General features: G+C 35.0%; 1 protein-coding gene across 4 annotated transcripts in view; it reads left to right on the top strand.

Moving 5' to 3' along the window:
* The window catches only part of AGMO (alkylglycerol monooxygenase), a 303,863-nt gene that overhangs the window by 186,697 nt on the left and 94,070 nt on the right, over positions 1 to 23,096 (top strand). For 3 of the 4 annotated variants that reach the window (XM_069461609.1, XM_069461611.1, XM_069461612.1), the window contains one exon: positions 876 to 1,827. The exons of the other annotated variant lie outside the window; for it this stretch is intronic. In XM_069461609.1, coding sequence (XP_069317710.1) covers positions 876 to 1,361 — 486 coding nt within the window. In that variant the 3' untranslated portion in view covers positions 1,362 to 1,827. Of the gene's footprint in view, positions 1 to 875; positions 1,828 to 23,096 lie in introns of those variants that run through there. 4 annotated transcript variants of the gene reach the window in all.

The raw sequence follows: 23,096 nt of genomic DNA on the forward strand, positions 1-23,096 counted from the left end.
TAATTTAGGAGAACTTTGAGGTTTGCTTTCCCACTTTTTTTGTTAGTGATACTATGTAGAAATCACAGTGCAAAAATTATTTTTTTTTCAGTTTTCTAAATGCTGTTCAGATGATAGCTGAAGGCTATGGATAATTTTGCGTGTGATTTCCATTTACTATTAACCCAACCAAAATGGTGGACTTATTTCAACCTGCAGTGAAGCTTTTAGTTCTGGCTTATTACATTATTCCATAGAAAAATATACCAGAGAAAAGCAGAGCGATGCCCTTCTCATTTTTAACTCCAGTAAAAATGACACTAAAAAAAGTAGATTCTCTGACTATACAAATACACAAGCGTTACAAAGCAGCCAATGGAAAGGAATTCAACCACAGCTACAGCACAGTAATACAAATTCAAGGACTGTTCCTAAATAATCATAAAATGTACTCCAAGGCATTTAATTTTACTGAAAACATTCAAATGCTTGTTACTCTCTTCACACAACCTTCTCTCATCTGATCCTCAAATCTTTTTTTTCTGGCAATGCCATTTTTCTTGGTTCTCTTTTCCTCTTGATGCCAAAACAGTTTCATCTATCACTCAATGCAATTTCACTTGCTTATCTCTGGCTGGGATCATTCCAAGTAGCATGTATTTGACCTTTGTACTATATTGATGTATACTGATGGGACATTCTCCCAAGACAGAGGATATATTAGGTTCATGCAAAAGTAATTGCGGTTTTAGCATTGTTGACATTTGCCATTTAATATTGGAGTACATTCTTAAATGTGGTTATGATATACATCATTTTAATGTGCATTTCTTATTTTGTGGGTTTTCTTTTTGCTAATGACTTATTACTTGCTGTTTATTTTATATTTATTTTAGACTACAGAAATAATGTTAGACAAAAAGCAAATTAGAGTGATTTTCTTATTCAACTTCAAAATGAGTGGTAAAGTAGCGGAGACAACTCACAACATCAACAACGCATTTTGCCCAGGAACTGCTAACGAACATGCATTGCAGTGGTGGTTCCAGAAGTTTTGCAAGGGAGACGAGAGCCTTGAAGATGAGGAGCCCAGTGGTCAGCCATCGGAAGTTGACAAAGACCAGTTGAGAGCAATCAACAAAGCTGATCCTTTTACAACTACACGAGAAGTTTCCGAAGAACTCAACATGGACCATTCTATAGCTGTTCGGCATTTGAAGCAAATTGGAAAGGTGAAAAAGCTCGATAAGTGGGTGCCTCATGAGCTGACCAAAAATCAAAAAAAGCATCCTTTTGAAGTGTCATCTTCTCTTCTTGTACACAACAACAACGAACCATTTCTCAATCAGATTGTGACGTGCAACAAAAAGTGGATTGTATAGGACAACCAGTGATGACCAGCTCGATGACTGGACAGAGAGAAGAACCTCCAAAACACTTCCCAAAGCAAACTTGCACCAAAACAGGTCATGGTCACTGTTTGGTGGTCTGTCACCTGTCTGATCCACTACAGCTTTCTGAATCCCAGTGAAACCATTACATCTGAGAAGTGTGCTCAGCAAATCGATGAGATGCACCAAAAACTGCAACACCTGCATCTGGCATTGGTCAACAGAAAGGGCCCAATTCTTCTTCAGGACAATGCCCAACCACACATCACACAACCAATACTTCAAAAGTTGAACAAATTGGGCTACGGAGTTTTGCCTATCTGCCATATTCACCTGACCTCTTGCCAACCAACCACCACTTCTTCAAGCATCTGCACAATGTTTTGCAGGGAAATGCTTCCACAACCAGCAGGATGCAGAAAATGCTTTCCAAGTGTTCATGGAATCCCGAAGCATGGATTTTTACACTATAGGAATAAACAAATTTATTTCTCATTGGCAAAAATGTGTTGATTGTAATGGTTCCTATTTTGATGAATAAAGGTATGTTTGAGCCTAATTATAATGATTTAAAATTCATGGGTCTGAAACCGCAATTACTTTTGCACCAACCTAATACATGAATGAGTTCAGGTATCCTTTGGAGGTGGAGTTGAGTCATTAGAATATGGGTCTTTGGGAGAATATGATTCTATAAAATGCTAAACTGTTTTATTCCCTTTCGATTACATGCCAAGGGGGGCTTCTATGTTCTTCCCACCACTGATAAAACATTACTATAAAAGGATAGTAACATCATGATGAACATCAAAGGTACTCTGGAAGAACAAAAATCACAAATAGTAATAATCAACTTCAGAAAAATATCTTTGAAAGCAATAGCTATGAGTCAATTTTTTTTTGTAAGAGTAAAAAGTCAAGATATTTTATAAGCATTTACTTTTGACATGAAGATAGGGCTAATCAGCCATCAATATCCTGCATCATGTGTAAAGCTGGTGACAGTAACAGACTTTTTTTAATTTAGTTGTCCAGCAGTCAGCCAGCAGGTGCTAGACTGAAACAAAATCAGGAGTCATAAACTAAACCCAACGCTTGGTTGTATTTTGATTTATCTGCACAAAGCTATTTGCTCTTAATCTAAAATTTGAGTGTTTACTAACATTTTTAAATGAGGAGATTGTAATAACTTGGATTAATGGTTGCCACTGAAAAATTCAAAGATCTGGCTACTGTGAGCCTGCATTCCTTCAGGCTATCAATGAGTCAGGGCTGAGGAACATGAGTTTTGAGTCCAGGAATCATTGTCTAGGAAAGGTCTTAATTCTTTTAGGTCATAGGGCATCAAGCAGGATAGGCAAATAGAGGTGACATATAAGATTATAAATTGCTTTTCCTTTAAGCCATAGGAGAAAATGACTAGATTTCTTATCATGGATTAAAGAAGCATGTTTAAATTTTAGACGAAAACAAATGGAGGGTTAAACTTCTGTTGTCAGATTTTATCAGTTGTGCTATTTTAGAATTAGGAGAAACCTAATCATCTATTTTAGCATTTATACTTTACAGATGTGCCCCACATGTAAGAGATTGAGTTACTTTTCTAGAGTCTCATGGTTAGTGAAGAGCCAGGATATGGATCTAGGTCTTTTATATACATACACACACATATATATATATATATATGTATATGTATATGTGTGTGTGTATAGAGAGAGCTGTATGAACATAAAATTTGTCAGGAAGTACACACAAAAAGCAGTAAAATTGGAATACTCTGGGGAGGAGAATGCAAGACAGGGGACTGGATGTGCAAGGGAAATTTTCACAGCATCTTTTAAAGTATGATTCACTTGAGTGTACTACCTACTTCAAAAAAATATATAGAACCATTATTTACACTCCAAGGAGTAATTTTTCCATAATACATAAGAAATAAATATAGATAAAGTATAAATTTAGATATATAAAATAGTTACTTGAAAAAAACCCTTTTTGCACGTGTTGCCTTCAGTAAAAAAAAAAAAAATTAATAAAAGAAACAAAAAAAAGAAAAAAAAGAAAAACCCTTTTAAACAACTAGATCTAATTTTAAAATAATACTAATAAGGTACAGTTCAATTCAGATAACTTCATCTTTTGCTTATAATCAGAACTAAAAGAAATGTTTTCAAAAGGCCATATGTTGCCTATGATCAACACAATTATTAGATTTTAACCCTTAAATAACTTTTGAAAATTAGTGTCTTGACTAAAAACAAATTGTTGAATATTTCTGAGAATAACTTTTCTATTGTATTATGTTTTACTTTTTTTTAGATATGTGATACAAAAATGAGGTGGCTTGATGTATAAAGAAAGGTGGCAATACAATATACCTCTTATTATTTAGGTGTTTAAAAAAGCTTCGTTAAAATAAATTTTTTCTCATACTGTCAATAGAAAAATGTCCTGATGAAGAAAGATTAACAAATGGCCTGTTTTACAATTGAATTCTAAGCCCAGAACACTTGAAACACTGTAATGTTTAAACGATGGAAGTAGGTGTTATGAAGAAATGAGTATACAAAGCCCAAGTTATTTACTAAATAAAGTACTCAGGACCTAGACCATTATTATGCTGTTACCTCGTTCCCAAAAGAATTTGAGTGATTACATCTGTCTTGGCAAAAGAAGGTTAGTTTATCTTAATGTAGATTCCATGTAATGCTTATGTTACATTGTTTACATTGCTGATTGAAAGCTAATATACTGTATATGCAGTTTGAGATGCCTGGTTCCAGTTTGAAAAGCATGGCTTTTATATGTCAAAGAATACTATCATTTGGTTTCAAAACTTACCTGAATTTAATGCTTTTTTTTGCTATGTCTACCAAGAAAGAATCAGTATTTTCTTTATATTAACAACAGAATATACTGAAATTATCATCTCTTTGCTTTAAAACAAAAATGTTTAGCTATTTTGAGCAATAATTGAATTAGTGCTTTTAATAAGATTTATTTAACATACTATTATTAAAACATTGATGTTTCATTCACCTTACTTGAATTGGATAGATCTACCTATCACTCAAATACTCAAAAAATATATATTAAATACTGATTTTGTGAGGGAATTATTATCATAGTAGTTAGGAACAGAGGACCAGGACTCATACACATTTGGTTTGGGTCCTGAGTTTAATATTTAACAGATGTGTGAATAAAGGTACGTTTTCAAGCTTTCTGGGGGTAATAATATTGATCTCTTAGGATTATTTGCAAGAATTAAATGTAATACTGTATGTAAAATGCTTAGGGTACATGGTAAATATTTTAAATATGCTAAATGTTATATGGTAATGCTACACAGTAAATGTTATATGGTAAATGTGTAACAATTGCTAGCTGTTATTGTTGGTGATGATGAAAACACCATCAGTACCAACTACTAAGACAGATACTAGGGGAGGAAACAGCAAATTAGACATTATCCCTGTCTTTAAGAATCTGGAGGATCAGGTAAACTTGTAATCACAGTAGAGTCTGATAAATACCATGGTAAAGTTATGCACAGCGTGCTCTGAGAACATAGAAGGGGAACATAAATAATCCAGCTGTGGTGTGTGATAAGATTTCCCGAGGTGGTGATTCATATCTTGAGCATGAGTTCATCATGCTCCTTTCACAAATGTAGGGTGTGAGGGAGGGCATCTAGACCAAAAAGCTTGGGCTAAGGCCAGGAGGTGAGAAAATGCTCACTGTGTTCCTGCTGGGGAATGGAAAATAGTTTCTTATGGCTGGAGTGTTCAGTGAGAGTGGAAGAATGGCAACGGATAAAACTACAAAAGAGTAACATTAGAAAAAGATGTGCGTGTAGTATACGTAAGAACTTTGAGATTTTGTCCTTAGGACATACTGCCAATGCCATTGAAGAGTTTTAATCACAGAAGCCATTTGCTTAGATTTGTATTTTAGTATAATCACTGGAATAGTTTTGTAAGGAAAGAATTGGTGGGAAACAGGTAAAAGATAGGAAAACATTAGGAATGTATTGCAGTAATCCTGGTAGAATGTGACCGTGGCTTGGACTAGAATAGTCACTGTGATGAGACATAGAATCAGAAAACTCTGGCAGACTTAGGATGATTTATCTCATTCTTTACATCTCAGAAAGACAATAATCTCAACAGGGAGATAAAACTAATAGATATAGAAAAAGTAAGGTAACTAATTCAGATAAAATGTTGACAGATGATTTATTTAAATTTAGGGATATATTCAACCAATGAATAAAACATCATATTATTCAGGTAGACCTATCCTATTTCTAATGCCAAAGTCTTCCCTTGGAAGCAAATAAAATCTGCATCCTAATATTTCTAATTTCAAATTATAAGATATTTTTACCATGAAGATTAAATCTGGATGTGAAACCATTAGTCCTGTTGCAAAATTAGCTATTTTGGCAACACAGCAAATGTTGCTTTAGCTTTGTGGAGAAAAGCCTAAACTCTTAAAAATGTAATGCATAAAGATTTGTAATTATATATATTTACATAATTCATTCAGCAAATATTATCAAGTACCATACAATGTTATAGGTGCTTCAGATATATCAGTAACCAAAAACATGTATTATTTTCTAAATGGGTAATCAAAATATTCTTGATTTACTCTCAAGCTTAGAATTATATCTTTTTCATTTTTATCAATTCTCATAACCGACAAGTTTCCAGTTTTAAGTTCAAGATGTATAAAAATGAAAGCCAGTGTTTTCCAGTGAATATTATTGATATTTAAAGAAAAAAATATTATTTTCTAAATTTCATTTTCCTTGTGTGCATGAGTGACTATGAATTTCAACTTTTAAACTATATTTGTTTAAGAGATACTACCAGAAAGGCAAGTTTCATCCATTATTTCAATACTAGGTAATAAATGGCTCTCTCTCCTCTCCTTTCCATATTCAGAATCATTTCTAAAAAGTAGGCACTAACACCAAATACAGTTTTTGCAGAGGTTTTGTGGTTAATATTTCAGTAAAATGTAAGCTGAAACCATGAAGCTCATGCCATTTTAAACCATATACAAATAAAAATAAAACAGCAGTGAGATGAAAAGGAAGGTTGGTAACCAGCTGTATATGTGACTCAAAATTTTTTGTGTCACTTTTATAATTCGATCTTTTGAATTATATTTCTTTACTTGATGGTAATAAGTCCTGAAAGACTAAGATATCATAAATGCCAAAAAGTAAACCTGTATCTACTAAATATTCTTTTAACTCTTTCTCTAGCCCCTTTCATTCTAAAATCTCTTAGTCATAAGATTTAGGGCTGTCTGCCTTACATTTTGTATCACTTAAATGTGTGGTGGTGTTAGGACAGGAAAGGAATAAAATATTTGACAAATATGGACTATAGCTATTAGAACACGATATTGAAAGCTTACTTTAAAATAAGAGTGAATGAAAAAGTAAGCTCTCATTGACAGAAAGACAATTTTCTGTTAAGGGTATTATGAGAAAAAGGTATCAGTATGTTCTGTCATTAAAGGTACATAATTATCAATAAATAGAATTGATCATTTTACAGTGGAGAGTGGTGAGATACACTATCACACTAATATTCAATTATACACGATGTCCTCAGATCTGATTGAATACATATAAATTTTAGATTTCAATTATTGCTATAGGAGAATGTAAAAACACAAAATTTCTTAAAGTTTTCCCTTTATATAAGTATAGTATTAGGTATCATATCAGATACATAAAACAAGCATTCACAAAGGGAAGGACACTAGTATTTATCAAGTGTCTACTCCATTCTATGTATGTATTTTCATTTCCTACTCATTGAGCCTTTTGGTACCTATTGTTAAGTCCACTTTTCAAATTAGGAAATTGAATCGCAGAGAATCAATGAACTTGCCCAACATTGTACAAGCATAAATTATAAAGATAGATTTCAGATCCATATTATGTCTGTATTTTTGCAACTATACTACATTCGCACATAAAGAATAAAAACCACACCTATGTTGATCAGAATATTAGGACAGATGACAGTTCGTTTTCTAAATACATATATTAATGAAATGAGCTATTTTTTAAAAAGTCAGATCAGGACAGAAAACCAAAATCTCTGGATCACAAAATATTTCTACTCTGAGCATTTTTTTTTTTTTTTTTATGAACCTGACTAAAGCCTTGGAGAAAATAATATGATGAGGTTAGAACAGAAAGACTTTCTGTGGATTCTAGCAAACTTGATTCTGAGTAATGGCAGGGGAATAGGGATGGCTGGGAGGGATGGGGAGTTTACCAGTGAGGTCATTAGCACTAGATTTTAAAGATGAACATACTTTCCTTAGGTGGAGAAGGATTTGGAAGACATTTATGAATTCACTACAGTTTAATTTGTAACAACTTTTGACTTTTCTCTCCCTCCTCTTTCCTTCGGGTCACAGAAATGCACTCTTGCAGGTTTTATTCCCATCTTACTGGCCATTTCTTCTCAGCTGCTAGAGATGCCTTTTCTTCCCAGCCTCTAACTCTTATAGTGCTTCAGGGCCTAGTCTTTTTGCTTTCACTCTGTGGTATCTACTCTCACCTTACTGGAGGGAATCTACCCAGTCCTATGGGTTTAAATGCATTCTAAATGCTGTTGTCACCAAATTTTATATATCCTGCTCTGGTTTTCCATTGAAGTTGAGACTTCTATATCTAATTGCCTACTTGATATCTCTGTGTGGATATGCAGGTATGGATATCATATGGATATCCATATGTCAAGAGTCTAACTGGAATGTAATTTGGGAAACAGCTATTTAAGACCCATGGAATTGATAAGTTAGAAAAAAGAGGATAGATTTTTTTGCTTATCCTAACTACAAAAATACAAATATAAAACGATTTCAGGACTAACTCATATTACTTTATTTGAATTAATTTATTTAAACCTAATTAAGCCTTTAATTTATTTATAATTTAAACAATTTCTGTTTGAGAACCACTCATTAGCATTTACTTCTTACAAACTGCACTTTAACCAATGTATATTTAAGAGAACAATTTGGTATCATTACCAGTTCTTCAATTCCTTATCAAGCATCTGGGGATTCTACTTTCTAAACCAACTCTAATCAGTATTAGAGATCTAGCAGACGTAAACATTTAAAGGCAGTATGATTAGGTGAAGATGATTTATTCTATGCTCTATATTTTAATGAAGAATTAAGTGTAGATGCTAATGAGAGCTACGCTTTTTTGAAACAAACTTTCATACATGGCTTCATTCATTCATTCAATTTACAAATCAACAAGTAATTACTTGAAAGTCTACTGAATGCAAGACATTTTTCCATGTGTCTTAAAATTTTAAAAGTTATTTTAAGCACTGAATGTGCCCACAAGGCAATAACTATCTGGTAGAAGAGATAATATAGGCTGCCAATATTAATAGAAATTTATAAATCCAGTAAGATGAAGCAATTATAGTTCAGAGGAGGGATTAATTTTAGCTGGTTCTCCAATATGATAGATTTAAAGTCAGCAAAACATTTAAAACTGTTTGAAATGCACCACTCAGACCACCTATTACCAGCCTATGTTAAATACCTCAGATTGGCTTGTGCTGTCCTCACTTCAAATGTCTTCTTTTTTGGCTTTTTTTAAACTAAATAAGCTAGAAAAGCAAAAATCTACATTTCTCAGTAATCCTTACATCTAGGATTTGGCCTGTGACTCAGGCAGAAGATTTGAAGGCAAAAGTGAGCCCTCACAGGAGTGCTGTGTACTGGGAGATGGAATCTTCTTGCAAGTACGAGGATGAAAGCATTTGGTTTTTCTATGTAGCTAGGATGAAGCATGTGGTATATTTAGTCCCTAGTGCAATATAGGTGCCGAGTAACAGCAGAAGCAGTTGAGATTTCACTAGAATATTCCTGGGCAGTAATTATCACCTGGGAATAGATTAATATAAAGAGGAGTTCCTACAGAGGGCAAATCATTTCAGTAGGTAAATCAAGCTGCTGCTGAAATAGACCTTTGTGACAGGATTAGGGAGAGAATAGCTGCTTCTAATTTTTTTATTATATAGTGAATTAATCACTTATTAATGATATCTATTATTTATAAATGAACTTTATACACTATTTACTCAGTTGTGGGGTTTTTTGGTCTATGACTGGACTTACAACGTAAAACCTTGATTCTCTTATTTTGCTTCTTTGAAATTATTTAGGTAATTAAATATGAAATGTCTGATTTTGAATCAAAAATGTAGTTTACTGTATCTCAAGCAAGAAGCAGTACAATTAATCAAAGTATGTGCTTACTTACTATAGGAACAGTTTTGCCCAGTTAGTTTATGCCAACAGTGAAGAAGCCTGGAGAGTGAGTGGCTATAAATCACGAAAGGTGTTTTCCACAGCTTGGGGAGAATTGAATATTTTTCCTTGCAAGAAGTGGTCCAAAGCCTGGAAGAAGTGGTGGTCAGTTGGTGCAAGGTCTGGTGAATACAGTGGATGACAGAGTTTTTCCAAGTCCAGCCTCCATAGTTCAAGCAGCATTGCTTGTGTGACATGTGGTCCAGCGTTGTCTTCCAAGAGGATGGGCCTGTCTTTATTGATTAATCCCAGCTCCTAAATCACAAGCATCCTCATCATTTTGTCCAACTGGTTGCAGTAGACATCCGCTGTAATGGATTGATCAGGTTTCATGAAGCTGTTGTAGGTAATACCAGTGCTAGAGCACCAAACAGACATCATTAGCATTTGTTTAAATGAATATTCCATTTTGGATTGTGTTTTGGCACTTCATCATTATCCAACCATTGTGCCTAATGCTTGAGATTGCCAAAAAGAATCCATTTTTTTCATTACAACTAACAATACGATATAGAAATGGTTCGCATTTAGGATGTGACAGCTAAGAGAGGCAAGCTTCTAGATGATTTCTCTTCTGACACTCGTTTAATTTATGCAGAACCCATCTATCCAATTTCTTTACTTTGCCTATTTGTTTCAAATGGTCCGATATTGTTGGAATAGTAATGTCAAACCTTGCTGCTAATGCACGTGTAGATTGAGATGGATTCGCTTCCACTACAGCTTTCAGCTCATCATTATCCACCCTGGTCTTGAGTGGCTCATGTGGCTCATTTTCAAGATTAAAATCACCAGAATGGAACTTCTCAAACCATCCGTGTACCGTGCATTCATTAGCCACATCCTTTCATAACTCTTAGTTGCTATCTTGAGCTGTCTGCACTGCATTGGTTCCAGGAGGGAACTTACATTCGAAATAGCACAGATTTTTGACTTATCCATGGTTTCACAAAAATTGCTCTAAAAAATTTTGAAAGATAATCACAAGCCAAAATGTGCATTAGAAAGACTGAGAATGTACCTTCACAGTAAACATAAAACAAGAAGTGTCAAAGAGAACCGTCAAAGATATCAACTGTCAAACTTAGTACTTAAGGAAATCAGATGTTTCCTACTTCATGATCTAAATAATTAATAGTATGCATTTATTGTATAATAAAAATAAATGCTATTTATCAATAATAGTTTTAAAATAGTTTATTGATAGTTTATTTATCTAGTTGTTTGTTTGTAACTGCCCTTATCTCCTAACCTGCAAAGTTGATATAGCTAAAAATCTGGGTATGTAGCAAGATGTCTCTGACACTTCTAAACAGGTGACCTAAAGTCTTAACAATCATTATACAGGTTGAACAACCCTAATTCAAAAATTCAAAATCTGACATGCTCCAATATACAAAGGTTTTTGAGTGCAGACGTGATTGATGCCACAAGTGGAAAATTCCACACCTGACCTTGTGCGACAGGTTGCAGTCGAGATACAGGAGCACAACACACAGTTTATTCAGCCTCCCCAAGGGGAAAAATAAAATTACCTTCAGGTTATGTGTATCAAGTATATGTGAAACATAAGTGAATCTCATGTTTAAACTTGGGTCCCATCCCCAAGGTATCTCATTATGTATGTGCAAATATTTCAAAATTTGAAAAAATCTATCATTCGAAACACTTCTGGTCTCAAGAATTTTGGTTAAGGGATAAACTGTACTTATACCTGGGTTGTGTTCATTTCTTCTCTGTCTCAGTCAAAATTTCTTTTTGATATCGTATAACTTATGGTTTAAATTATAAATTTAGCAAATATTTACTCTTAGCTCAATATCAATAATGAATGCAGTAATTGCTAGAGTATAAGGCTAACAAATTATAATTGATACTTGGTTTAAACATACAGTTTTAAAAAACTCCACACTCTCATTTGCTCAACTTGTTTGGATTAATGGTAGTCAAAACAGGAACTTTTGGGGGGATTTATTTTCTTTAAGGATAAAGAGTTCAAGACTTCACTAGATTTTTATATAGTTTCATATAAGGGTGGGGAAGTAAGATATTTTAACTAGTCTATATATCCTTTATACTTTTAATTTCTTCAGTGTGAACCTGCTCTGACATTCAGCATACTAGGCAGCAAGCCCTGTTTTTCAATAATAACACTCTAACATAGAGTGTTGCAAGTTAACAAAACTTGGAGTAGTCTCTTCTGCCATAATTTCTGGCCCTGTAGGTTTTTTTTTGTTTGGGTTTTTTTTTTTTTTTTTTTTTTTTTGAGACAGAGTCTCGTTCTGTTGCCCTGGCTAGAGTGCCGTGGCACAGCCTAGCTCACAGCAACCTCAAACTCCTGGGCTCAACCAATCCTCCTGCCTCAGCCTCCCGAGTAGCTGGGACTACAGGCATGCGCCACCATGCCAGGCTAATTTTTTCTATATATATTTTTAGCTGTCCATATAATTTCTTTCTATTTTTAGTAGAGACGGGCTGTCACTCTTGCTCATGCTGGTCTCGAACTCCTGAGCTCAAATGATCCGCCTGCCTCGGCCTCCTAGAGTGCTAGGATTACAGGCATGAGCCATTGCTCTCGGCCCCCCCATAGGTATTTTTGAAGGCTCCTCAGGAAGAGCTGATAAACTACAATAATAATCTTGACCTAGAATACTCCTCCCCCTGCCTTCCCCATCTCTCTTGTAGATCTTATTCATGGTCACTGAAATGTGTGGTACCTACTGCTAGAAAGAACTCTAGAAGGGCAGTAGTTTCCACACCTTACAGTGAAGCCACTACAGTCACCTTGAGAAATTATAAAATGTGAATTTCAACTCTCAAGACCTGTAGAAACAAACTTCCCAGGTGATTCTAATGTTTAGCCAGGTATACAAATGTATCTGAAGAACTGTGGCCACTTCTCACCTGCCAACCAACCATCTCCTCCCCACAATGTTTAAGTTAGAAGTGTTCATTTTTCAGTTAAACATACGAAAGACATTGCTTAGTTTTGTTTTTGATGAGTAAGGCATACAAATTGAAGATAAAATTGAAATGCTCCAGTATTAGAGCACCCTGTTCCAGAGGGAGCAAAATTTGCCAGTAGTTATAAGAAGTCAAAAAAGCGGAACAAGTGGAATGATAATTTTGGGAGTAAATGCAGCTAATTTTATATAGCCCTTCAGCCCTTCCCCATTTTGCACACAGACACATCTTTAGGAATATTATCTATCTCGTATTAATTTATTCTAAAGTTGGTTCCATTTCTAGGAAGCATAGAAGTGCTAGGTCTCCTGGTACCTGAGCAGACAGTGAACTGGGGAAAGAAGAGATCCAAAGAGGTACATACCTGTAAAAGTCTTTTGAAGGTACATCTCTATCAAATGTTGACCTTAAATAAGATAATCTAAGAAGATAAGAGCTTCACAGCTACCACATCTCAAAATAGAGATTTAGAAGCAAAGATGTTTTTTAATGATAATCTGAATGATTACAATGCAATTATATTGTACTTATCTATAGCTAAAAATAAATTCATATAACTCTTAAATATTTGCCTATCATATGAATGTATAAAAATTCACCTTTTTCTTTGAGGTGATGAAAATGTTTTGCAACTTGATAAAGGTGGTGGTCACATAACATTGTGAATATACTAAATGCCACTGAATTGTATATTTGGAAACAATTAACTTTATGTTATGCAAATTTCACCCCAAAAAGAATCTTTTAAAAATAATGTTATACAGAGAAAACATGAAATCTACATATTAAAATATTTCTAGATGATAAAAAGAAAATTATCTTCATTCACATACATGAAAGTATTCTGAAAGTACTTTGAAAAACAGTCCTCTCTACCTGACCTAAACTTTTGGTCCTATCTTCCCTCTAGCCATCCCAAGTTACTGCTTAATTACAACCCCAGATCCTCTATTATGTTTGCCTTGGAGATTTTAATCACTTTTTTTTCAGTTAATTGCTGCAGCTAAGAATCCACTGGCAAGAAGCTTCCTCTTGCTATTGAAAGCTGGAAAGGTGGAGCCCAGGTGCCTAATTTATCTGCCCATGGTTAAAAGGGTTAGCAATCTGGTAAATGTAAGAAACGGCTGGCAGGACTCAGCCAGTTGCTGCTCTCAAAAACAGGTGGACAAAGACTGCTAAAGAGATTTTTGTGCCTTGAGTGATGCTGCTGCTGCTGCAGCTTGTGAACCTATTGCTATCAAGCATTAAGATTGTTCAGGGTGAGCAGGTGGTTTGCAACTGACCCTCCCATTTCCCCTGCCAGAATTATAAAAAGCTATTCTCTGCATATGTGTTGCAGGTAGTGGATTTAATCAGCCTTTCCAGCTGCCCCTTTCTGCAAAATTCTTTGCTCAGCTGGGAAGATCTCTGACAAGGCAGAGACAAACAGCTAAGTGGCTGGGGTTGATTTCCTCAAGTGTGTCCTTGAGATGTGCTAAGCTACTAGACACTCCCCTGTTTTATGGGCAATCATTCCTCTCATTGCCTGTCCTCCTCCTGACTCTCTGCCTCCTCCCCCGGCATGATTGAGAATATAAACTATGTAATTATGAAATATACTCTGTTATTGAAATGTAATTTCTGTCTTAATTTCTTCTCTCTTGAATACTTCTGACATTATTAGAGTATTTGGCACTATTTTATGTGTTTTAAATGAAAGGGAATTTAGAAAGAGTAGGCATGCTGGACCCAAACTTTAGAAAGCCTCTGGTTACAGTTAAACTTCCTCCTTCAGAAGTCCTTGCTCCTTATCTCACAGATTCAGAGCTGTGACATTTTACTTCCCTGATAAAAGGACCCAGTGATTTTCTTTCAAGAAAACTCGATGGCATATGACATTGTGATATACACGATTACATATGTTTGGGTGCCCCCAGGGAGGGCACTGGAATGTTTGACAATCCCACACATGTTCTTAGATGTTGAAGTTCATGAACTTTAAAAGACCAGGTGTCAAAATGGTTTTGTTTATGTGGTTTGGGAAAATTACTTTAGAGTCTAAATGTAAATACAACTTAGGCCATCTTGATTTGTTGAGATATGTGTAGGCTCCGATAAGCAATTACTTAATAAATGCTTTTTTAATCATATAACTGTTACAACCTAAGACTTACTAGCAATGTTGAAATTGGAAATAACACATAGCTTAGTTTTCTCTTTGACTTTCTCAATGTGTATCAAAACGCACCAAATAGCAGAATTACAAATACTTAATGAGTATAACAGCCCATATCCTAGAATCTAGAGAATGTGATTAATATATTCAATAGCATACATTTAAATGACAATTGAAGTTTTCCAAAATCATTTAAATAGGAACATATCATTTCATAAAATATTTTTTTATTCAACAGCAATCCTTCTACATTTTGGGATTCAAGATGAAAAATAACAAGTGGGTATGATGAAAGTTAATGGTGTATATTTTTTTTCCATATTGAGTCAACCAATTTTATAGGAAAGAACAGTGTCCGCCAAATTTAAAGAAAACAAATAAACCTTAAAATAGTATGGCTGCTTTGATTCAGTTGGCACTGAGATTTTCTAAATAAAGAAAAGAATTTGGAGAACATATATTTGTGGTGAGAGCATAGTTTTTTTGTTTTATTTTTTTTTCTTGTTAGATGTGATGAATTTCTTTTGCCATCATAATTTGTGCTGTGAATTGAATGTGTTAGAAGAGATGACCTATAGAATTTTCGAGAGGAGATGTTATTTACTTTTCATATAAATGCAAGGATCTAAATAAATAGAAAGTATAGGAGTAGTTGATTTAGCATCACAGCAGACAACCACTTAGCTTTAAGATTGTTATCAGCTTTTACGGGGCCCCAGTTCTCCCGTGTATTTTGAAGTATGTCTTCTATTTATTATGATGTGTTTTCTCATGTTGAGGACATATTAAAAAAAACCTACACTAATTTTTCTGTGGATTGGTAAGAAAAGTATTTTGTCAATTCCTACACTTGGTTTAGTGTGATTGATTTAAAATAACATGAAGGCTACCATTAGGTTTTGGTGAGAAATCTGAATATTTTGAATGGTGGCTACTGAAACTACAACTGAAGACAGGTAATGTGCGGCGTGTGGATTGCTACTGTATTATCTAAATTATGGATATGAAAACTAAAATATATTTATCTACACGTGCTATAATAAATCTTAACAGTAACTGGTATGCAGAGAACATTTCAAAGGTAGTGCTGGCCAGACACAAGTCATTTGGCAGTAGCTTTGCCTAGTATATATTTTCAGGCCTGTCTGCACAAAGATGCTGGCACGTTTACCATGATTTCTATTCCAGGTGATGGATTTCTATCCAAGTAAGCGAGTGACTAAATATTTTCCGGTTGAATCTAGGCACCATAAAATCACTGAAGCCAAATAAAAAAGTTGTCGACCTTTCTAAAACAGTAATTATAATAGCTTTGCATACCACTATGACAGAAGAAATATTTCCACTTAGATCACTGAATAATGAAATGGGTTGAAACTAATTAGAAAAAAAAAAGAGTAATATGAATATGTTGCCAATATCTTCTTTTATCAGCATTAATGAATGTCTTATTGAATTTTCATGAATTTCCAGCAAACTTCCTAATCATTAACAATAGCTAAATGCATGAATTCCATATCCAACTCTATCAAAGAAATCCCTGAACCCACTGAAAACCCATGCCATCATCACTTCAGCTGATTTATTTTACACAAAACCAGTTAAGGAATGGAACACTTTACATTAGTTTATTTGTGTTACCATAAGCAATTAGAGATGAATATGCCTTCCCAAGCGATACAAATGTGAGTCTCCCTTTGTGGCAGGTTGTTTAAATTTACAACATAAAGCTAGCATTTCCATCTCCAATAAAATCCAAACAGACATTTAATTTTGGTGCATGACATTTCTGACTAAAATAGAGCCAGCAAAAGCTCTCGGACAGCTCTTATTGTTCATGAATTTGAACAAATTGGGGATCTGTGAATTTATAGCCAGGTTTTGCTCTACTATTGTTTAAAATACAGCACACATGGAAAACACGCCGTGGGTGTGTTGTAATTCAGCTTTAATGATGTAACACTTGGTTTCAGTCAATTGTTGGAGGGCTGTAAGTGACATTGGTTTTGTACTTCAGACGTTGCATGTAACTTAGCAATTATAGTAAGGCTTTCAATAATGGTTGTTGGCGGGATATCCGCAAGTGAAGTCATAGCAATTTTGAAAGAGAAAGCTAATAAAAATACACCTGCCTTGTAGTGGAAAGTGAGCCTTTAATATCTCTGCTTTGAAGTTGGGCAAAGCCTTTGGTATTAACTAACAGATATTCTGATGAAGAAATAATCCACTGCCCCAGGGGAAAGCAAGGGATTGAAGTTCCAACAGATCGCTATTTTCTAATCACCTACTTTTCAGTCACTTTGATATCACAAAGGGAGACTAGAATGAGGTGACATTTTTTAAGTGCCCCAAAGATAGGACTATTTTAAAAAGCAGACAATTGTAATTGTAAACAAATAAAAGGGCAAGTGCATATTCCTTAAAATGAACAAATTGACAAGGGCGAAAATAAAACTTTTTTGATAATTTTTTATTGTTAAAAACTTCAGAATGATTTGAAATTTTACATTCCAGTATGTCATTTCAAGATGATATTTAGAGTTTCAAAATTGCTTTGTGAATTATTCTTTTCTGTTTATGTCTTTTCCTTTGCTGCTTTTAAAGTCGTTTGTTATTAGGCTTTACATGTAAAAGATGATAAGAAAATAGAGGCACTTGTGAAACTACCTTTTACATTATTCGGAGAATTACTGATCTCAGGAATCCCCTCACTATTGTGAAAATTTAACTCCTTTCCTTGGTGAATTGTTTCATTCACACTTACTTGGGTTTGCTTGCATCCCATAGTAGTGGGAAATTTAACACATTAAGTCCATAATAAATGCTGATATATTGAGATCACTAGAGGAAGAGATAGTTTATGAATGAGTACAATAGGAATTTGGAAGTTTTCAAAAGAAAAATGACTATTAAATACTAAACAACAATTATTTTAACCAATTGTCCGAGATATTTATTGCAATCATCTTGGGAACTATTGATTGTGATGTCTAGATTAGTGTAAAATAATTTACATAATCAACACTTTTCCAAGCACTTTAAATATTGATATTCCTCTTTTGTTATTTTTTTTCCAAGTTAACATTTGAAACCAAAGAATAAACTTTCTTTTTTTTAATATATATATTTTTTTGAAATTCAGTAGTGCATCTCTATCGAGACTATCAAGTAATCCAAGGGGTACACATTAGCACTTGTCAGAGCCGTATTTAACATCAACATGCAAAACACATTGAAACTTACTACCAAGTTCAAAGGGAATATAAGCACTCTAAATCCCTTGTTAATGTGGTTAAAAAAGTCATCATCAAGATGTTTGTTTTGTTGAAAGGAAGTCACATTTTATTTCTTATTTATGAAACAGACTTTGATGTTTCTTAGACCAGAAAAGATTTTTCGCAATTCATTTATGTATCAGTTAAGTGCACACTCGTTAGTGAATAGTATAGAAGAGGCCTTTTTTTTTTTTTTTTTTTTGGTTGGGGCGGGGAGAAGGGTAGTTGTTTTCTCTGTAGAATTTCAGTGTGTAATGTGCATTTAACTTTAAAAGTGGATTGTTGTTGAGTCTTGACACCTGCTGGTATGTGTATCCATTTCAAGCTACAGAGTGGTTCTCTGATATAAATACCAGTAAGCTTGTTAAATTTTGTCAGCTGTATCATCACATTAGTGCAGGATATTATGGTAAAATCCAGTTGAGTTCAATTTTCTGGTTATATGTTTGGACTATAAGCTTTTCCTTCTGGTGTTTATGAAAAGTTTCTATTGCCAGAGAGATTTCAAATCAAGGGAAGGAAAAGCATAACAAAAACAAGGACTGATCCATTTGACTTTCATATGCCCAGAAAGCATCATGTAATATACACCATAATGTAAGATATTGATATTATTTTGTAATATCTGCCAGAGAATTGTGATATGAAAATGTTGGGTTTTAAATATCATTATGTAGCAAAAAAAGTGAAATGTATTTTCATTTTGGTAGTGAATATAAGTCATTTTGATAAATACTTTTTATTTTGAATAATATTATATATTAATTATTAACCACCTACTAAATACCAGGCACTTTCGTGGGTCCTTTGCTTCATTTACTTTATCTCATTTAATATTAACTATTCTTGGAAAATACAAGGAAGGTCTTATAGCTTGTTTTGACTTGCTCAGGATCATACAACTAACAAATGAGGAAATTGGGATTCCAGGTGAGGAATGGCCACACCTGTAACCGACGTGGGCAAGTAAAGGGGGAAAATGAGACAATATGTCAGAAAGGGTATATAATGAGTACATTAGAATAGAGAAAAATTGATGTGAAATACATTAAATCCAGTGCCTGAAAATGTAATCTCTTTTAGCTTGATTTAGTGAATATTCCACTTATTCTCAGTGGTACACTTAACAGTCGGGATCAACTCAATTCCTCACGTATTAAGCGCCTATGGTATATCGGAACCTGGCACAGAGTAGACTGGCAACAACAGAGAAGGTTGTTCTGATAAGGAGGAAGTTATCAGTGTCTAGTGAAGGTGAATATTAATTAACACCACAATACCTGCTGCAGTGGATAAACTCCAGAGTATTAATGACTTAACACAAATGACATTTATTTTTTGCTCACATAAAGATCAAGGTTAGTGTTCCTGTTTAGTATTTACTCTTTTTATGTGGTCTTTTAGGAACCCAGTCTCCTTCCATCTGATGATTTCACCCTCCTCTCTATTCTGAAAGAGGAGTTGAAGGAGCATACAAGATTGTGCATTGGAGGGTTTTGGGACAGCACATATAACCTCTGCTCCCATTCCACTGGCAAGGCTGAGTCACACAGCAATTCTTAATTAAAAAGAAAGCTGGGAAATACAGTCTAGCCCAGCAAGAAGAGAGAATATGTTTTAGTGAACACATTGTTTTGGCTGCAAATTGTAAAAATCTATATAGTAACTCAGCCTATTTTGACACAGGGCTTTCTATCATTTTCCCTGAGTTTCAAGCACTAGGCTTCTCTCTCTCTCTCTCTCTCTCTCTCACACACACACACACAGACACACACAGACACACACACACAATTTTTATAGCACCCAGCACATATCTTTTTAGGCACAGTGTCCTAGTTACTATATCAATCTTTTTTATATATTTTCCTCATTTTATCTCCACAACAATTCAACCAGATATGTTATCACATTCCTGGTATTATGGCTGCATACTAAATTATTAAAAAACTTTAGTGGCTTAAAAAGTAATAATCATCTTTACTTCTTACAGCTTCTGTTGTTCAGGAATTAAGGAAGGACTTAGCTGGGCAGAGCTTTCTCTGTGTCTTTCTTTACAGCCACATAATGGGTGGGGACAGTCATTTAAAGTCGAGGCTAGAGCTGGAGGACCCATTTCCAAAGCTAGCATAAAGATACCAACCATTAATAGGGTGGCCTCAGTTACTCCTATGTAGACATCTTCACTTGATTGCTCCAAAGTCCTCAAAAGATGGAATCTGGATTCCTCCAGAGAGACTAATCTAGGAGGCTAAGGGGAAAAATATAATGCCTTTTATAACCTATGTTTAGAAGTCACACACAAGCACTTCCACCATATTCTATGGGTCACATAGGACCAGTCCTGACTCATTGTGGGTGGGGCTTATATGGCAGTTGAACAATGGAAGGTCTAGATCAGTGGGACCATTTTGCAAGCTGATTCCTACACCTCCATTTGGAAGGCGGTTAAGTACATTGCTGAAGTCAAATAATTAGCTAGCCCAGACTTGCACACAAGGCAGCTTGACTTTAAAATCCCTGCTCTTAATAACTAAAATATATTGTCTCTATAAGCAGATAAAGTGTGTGCATGAGTTTTTTCCAGAAAAATATGTGTAACTGTTGAACACAAACAGAAGGATGGCTTCTGCATAAATTCAAATAGTTCAAATATCAGAATATGAAGTAAAAGGAATGCTTAATATCAAAAAACTCAAACTTTCTAGTAACTCAAATCCAGAAATGACAGCACACGATTATGATTGTCAAAATATTGTCTTTTATACATATAGATTGTATTACTAAGTCATCAGTTCTAGTTCTATTCTTTTTTTTTTTTTTTTTTTGAGACGGAGTCTAGCTCTGTTATCCCACCTAGAGTGCAGTGGCATCATCATAGCTCACAGTAACCTCCAACTCCTTGGCTCATGCGATTCTCCTGCTTCAGCCTCCTGAGTAGCTGGGACTACACGCATGCACCACCATACCTGGTTAATTTTTTTCTATTTTTAGTAGAGATGGGGTCTCACTCTTGCTCAGGCTGATCTCAAACTTCTGACCTTGAGGTTTCCTCCCACCTCAGCCTCCCAGAGTGCTAGGATTAGGAGTGTGGTGGGCCACCTCCATGCTTGGCCAAGTTCTATTTTTGATATTGAAATTAGTAGAGAAGTGGGAGCTAAGGCTCCCATAACATCCTGTAATTAAATCTGCTGTATCCAAAAAGAAATGATGACCTAAACTTCTGTATATTAGGGATTGCTTTTCCTTCACCAGACGGTAAGTTACTTGAGCACAAGATCTATGTATTGTTCATTTTACAGTTCTCTAACCTAAAGCACAGTGCTCATACTCCATTAACTTTAGAAAGCTGCATCTCTGCTCTCCACCAAACTCAGCAAAGGAAAGATGCACATGAAATCTGGAACTCTCTTACCCCCTCTAGTACATAGCATCTGATTTCCAAGAGATGGGTTTGAATTCCAAAGCTATCACTTTCTAGCCCATATTCTTGACCATTTCCTTTCCATAAAATGAGGGGCGGGGAAATCTCACTAGGTTTGAGGGGATTAAATATGACAATGAAAAGAACATATCTGACATAGATGTCAATAAGAGACATCTATAGTGTCAATAAATGTTAACTGTGTAACAACAGCACCTGCTAATTCCTAGGTCCTTCTTCTCTGGTCGTATAGATATATTTGAATTGTTATTCTGTCATTTTAATTTCAGAAACCAATGTTTTCCCTTCCAGCAAGTTTTTTTCATGTACCTGGTCCAAGGCTGCATGAGGATAGACAATTTTTTGTCATATCCTTTAAGAGCTTCCACTTTATTCATGGAGGGTTTCTCTCTGCAGACCACTAAAGTTAAATTGGAGCTCCTCATCATCTCTTTTCCTAGATTTCCGAAATTTGTAATAACTTGTTGTCAACACCAATGATTTAATTCATTAAAAATATTCTTAATGGTTATCAACTATGTCCCAGGAATTGTCTTAGGTTCTAAAGATAAACTGAAAACAAGACAGACAAAATCAAAGTTCTCAGGGAGTTTAAGTTCTAGTAGAGAAAGACAGACTATGGTAATAAGTTAATAAAATATATAGTAGTTACATAGTGATAAGTCAGATATGAGGAAAAACAAAGCAAAGGAAGTGGATAGGGAGCTGGGGTGCAGGGGAGGTAGGATATTTAGGCATGTGTGTGTTCTCTGTGAACTCTCAGCAAATGCTTGGAGGAGGCAGAGGAGTAAGTGCACCAGATCGTTTTTTCAATTATCCTTGTACTTCCCTCTTGGAAAGAGTGAATTTCTTACAGTTAACTCTGCTCCTATGGGAAGAATCTTCTTCCCTTGCTCATCAGTCACAAGACTCCTTCCTTAATTGGACTGAATTTTTCAGTCTAAGAATATTCAGTTTAAGAAACAAGCTTATCACTGTCTCCTGGAAGCCTCTCTTCCTCCTTCCCTCTTACCTGATGCACGGTATCTGTCTCAAGTCAGCCACTGGTACTTTTGACGTTGCTACCGTTCCATAGCCTAGGGCCATCATGGAGTTTTGTCACAGGGGCGAAGGCCACCTCTTCGTGTGAAATCACTGTAACCACATGTAAGAAGTATGGACGATCAAGATCAAGAATGAACGTTTCATATGATCAGTGGGTTGAGAAAAGGGTAAGGAAAGTGGACCTGAAATAAGCTCAAGAGCATTATCGATAGTTCTTGAGAGGCCTTTACAAAATAGGTGGGATGTGAAGGGGCAGGCACAAAAGTACAGAGATGGAGAATCTGTATTCAGGAAAGAGGACCCTGTAGAGAAGATGTAATATCTACTTTTCATTAATGTACATTTTGCCAAGATACCACAGTCTAAAAAACACCTATCCTCCCCTACCACCCTATCAGGCTGTACTGATCACATGTCAGTTTCGGTAAGTAATCAAATACAGCCACAAGTAAACAATTTTGCCATATAGGTGC

The sequence above is a fragment of the Eulemur rufifrons genome, chromosome 29 (assembly GCF_041146395.1).
Source record: "Eulemur rufifrons isolate Redbay chromosome 29, OSU_ERuf_1, whole genome shotgun sequence".
In the NCBI taxonomy this organism is placed as follows: domain Eukaryota; kingdom Metazoa; phylum Chordata; class Mammalia; order Primates; family Lemuridae; genus Eulemur; species Eulemur rufifrons.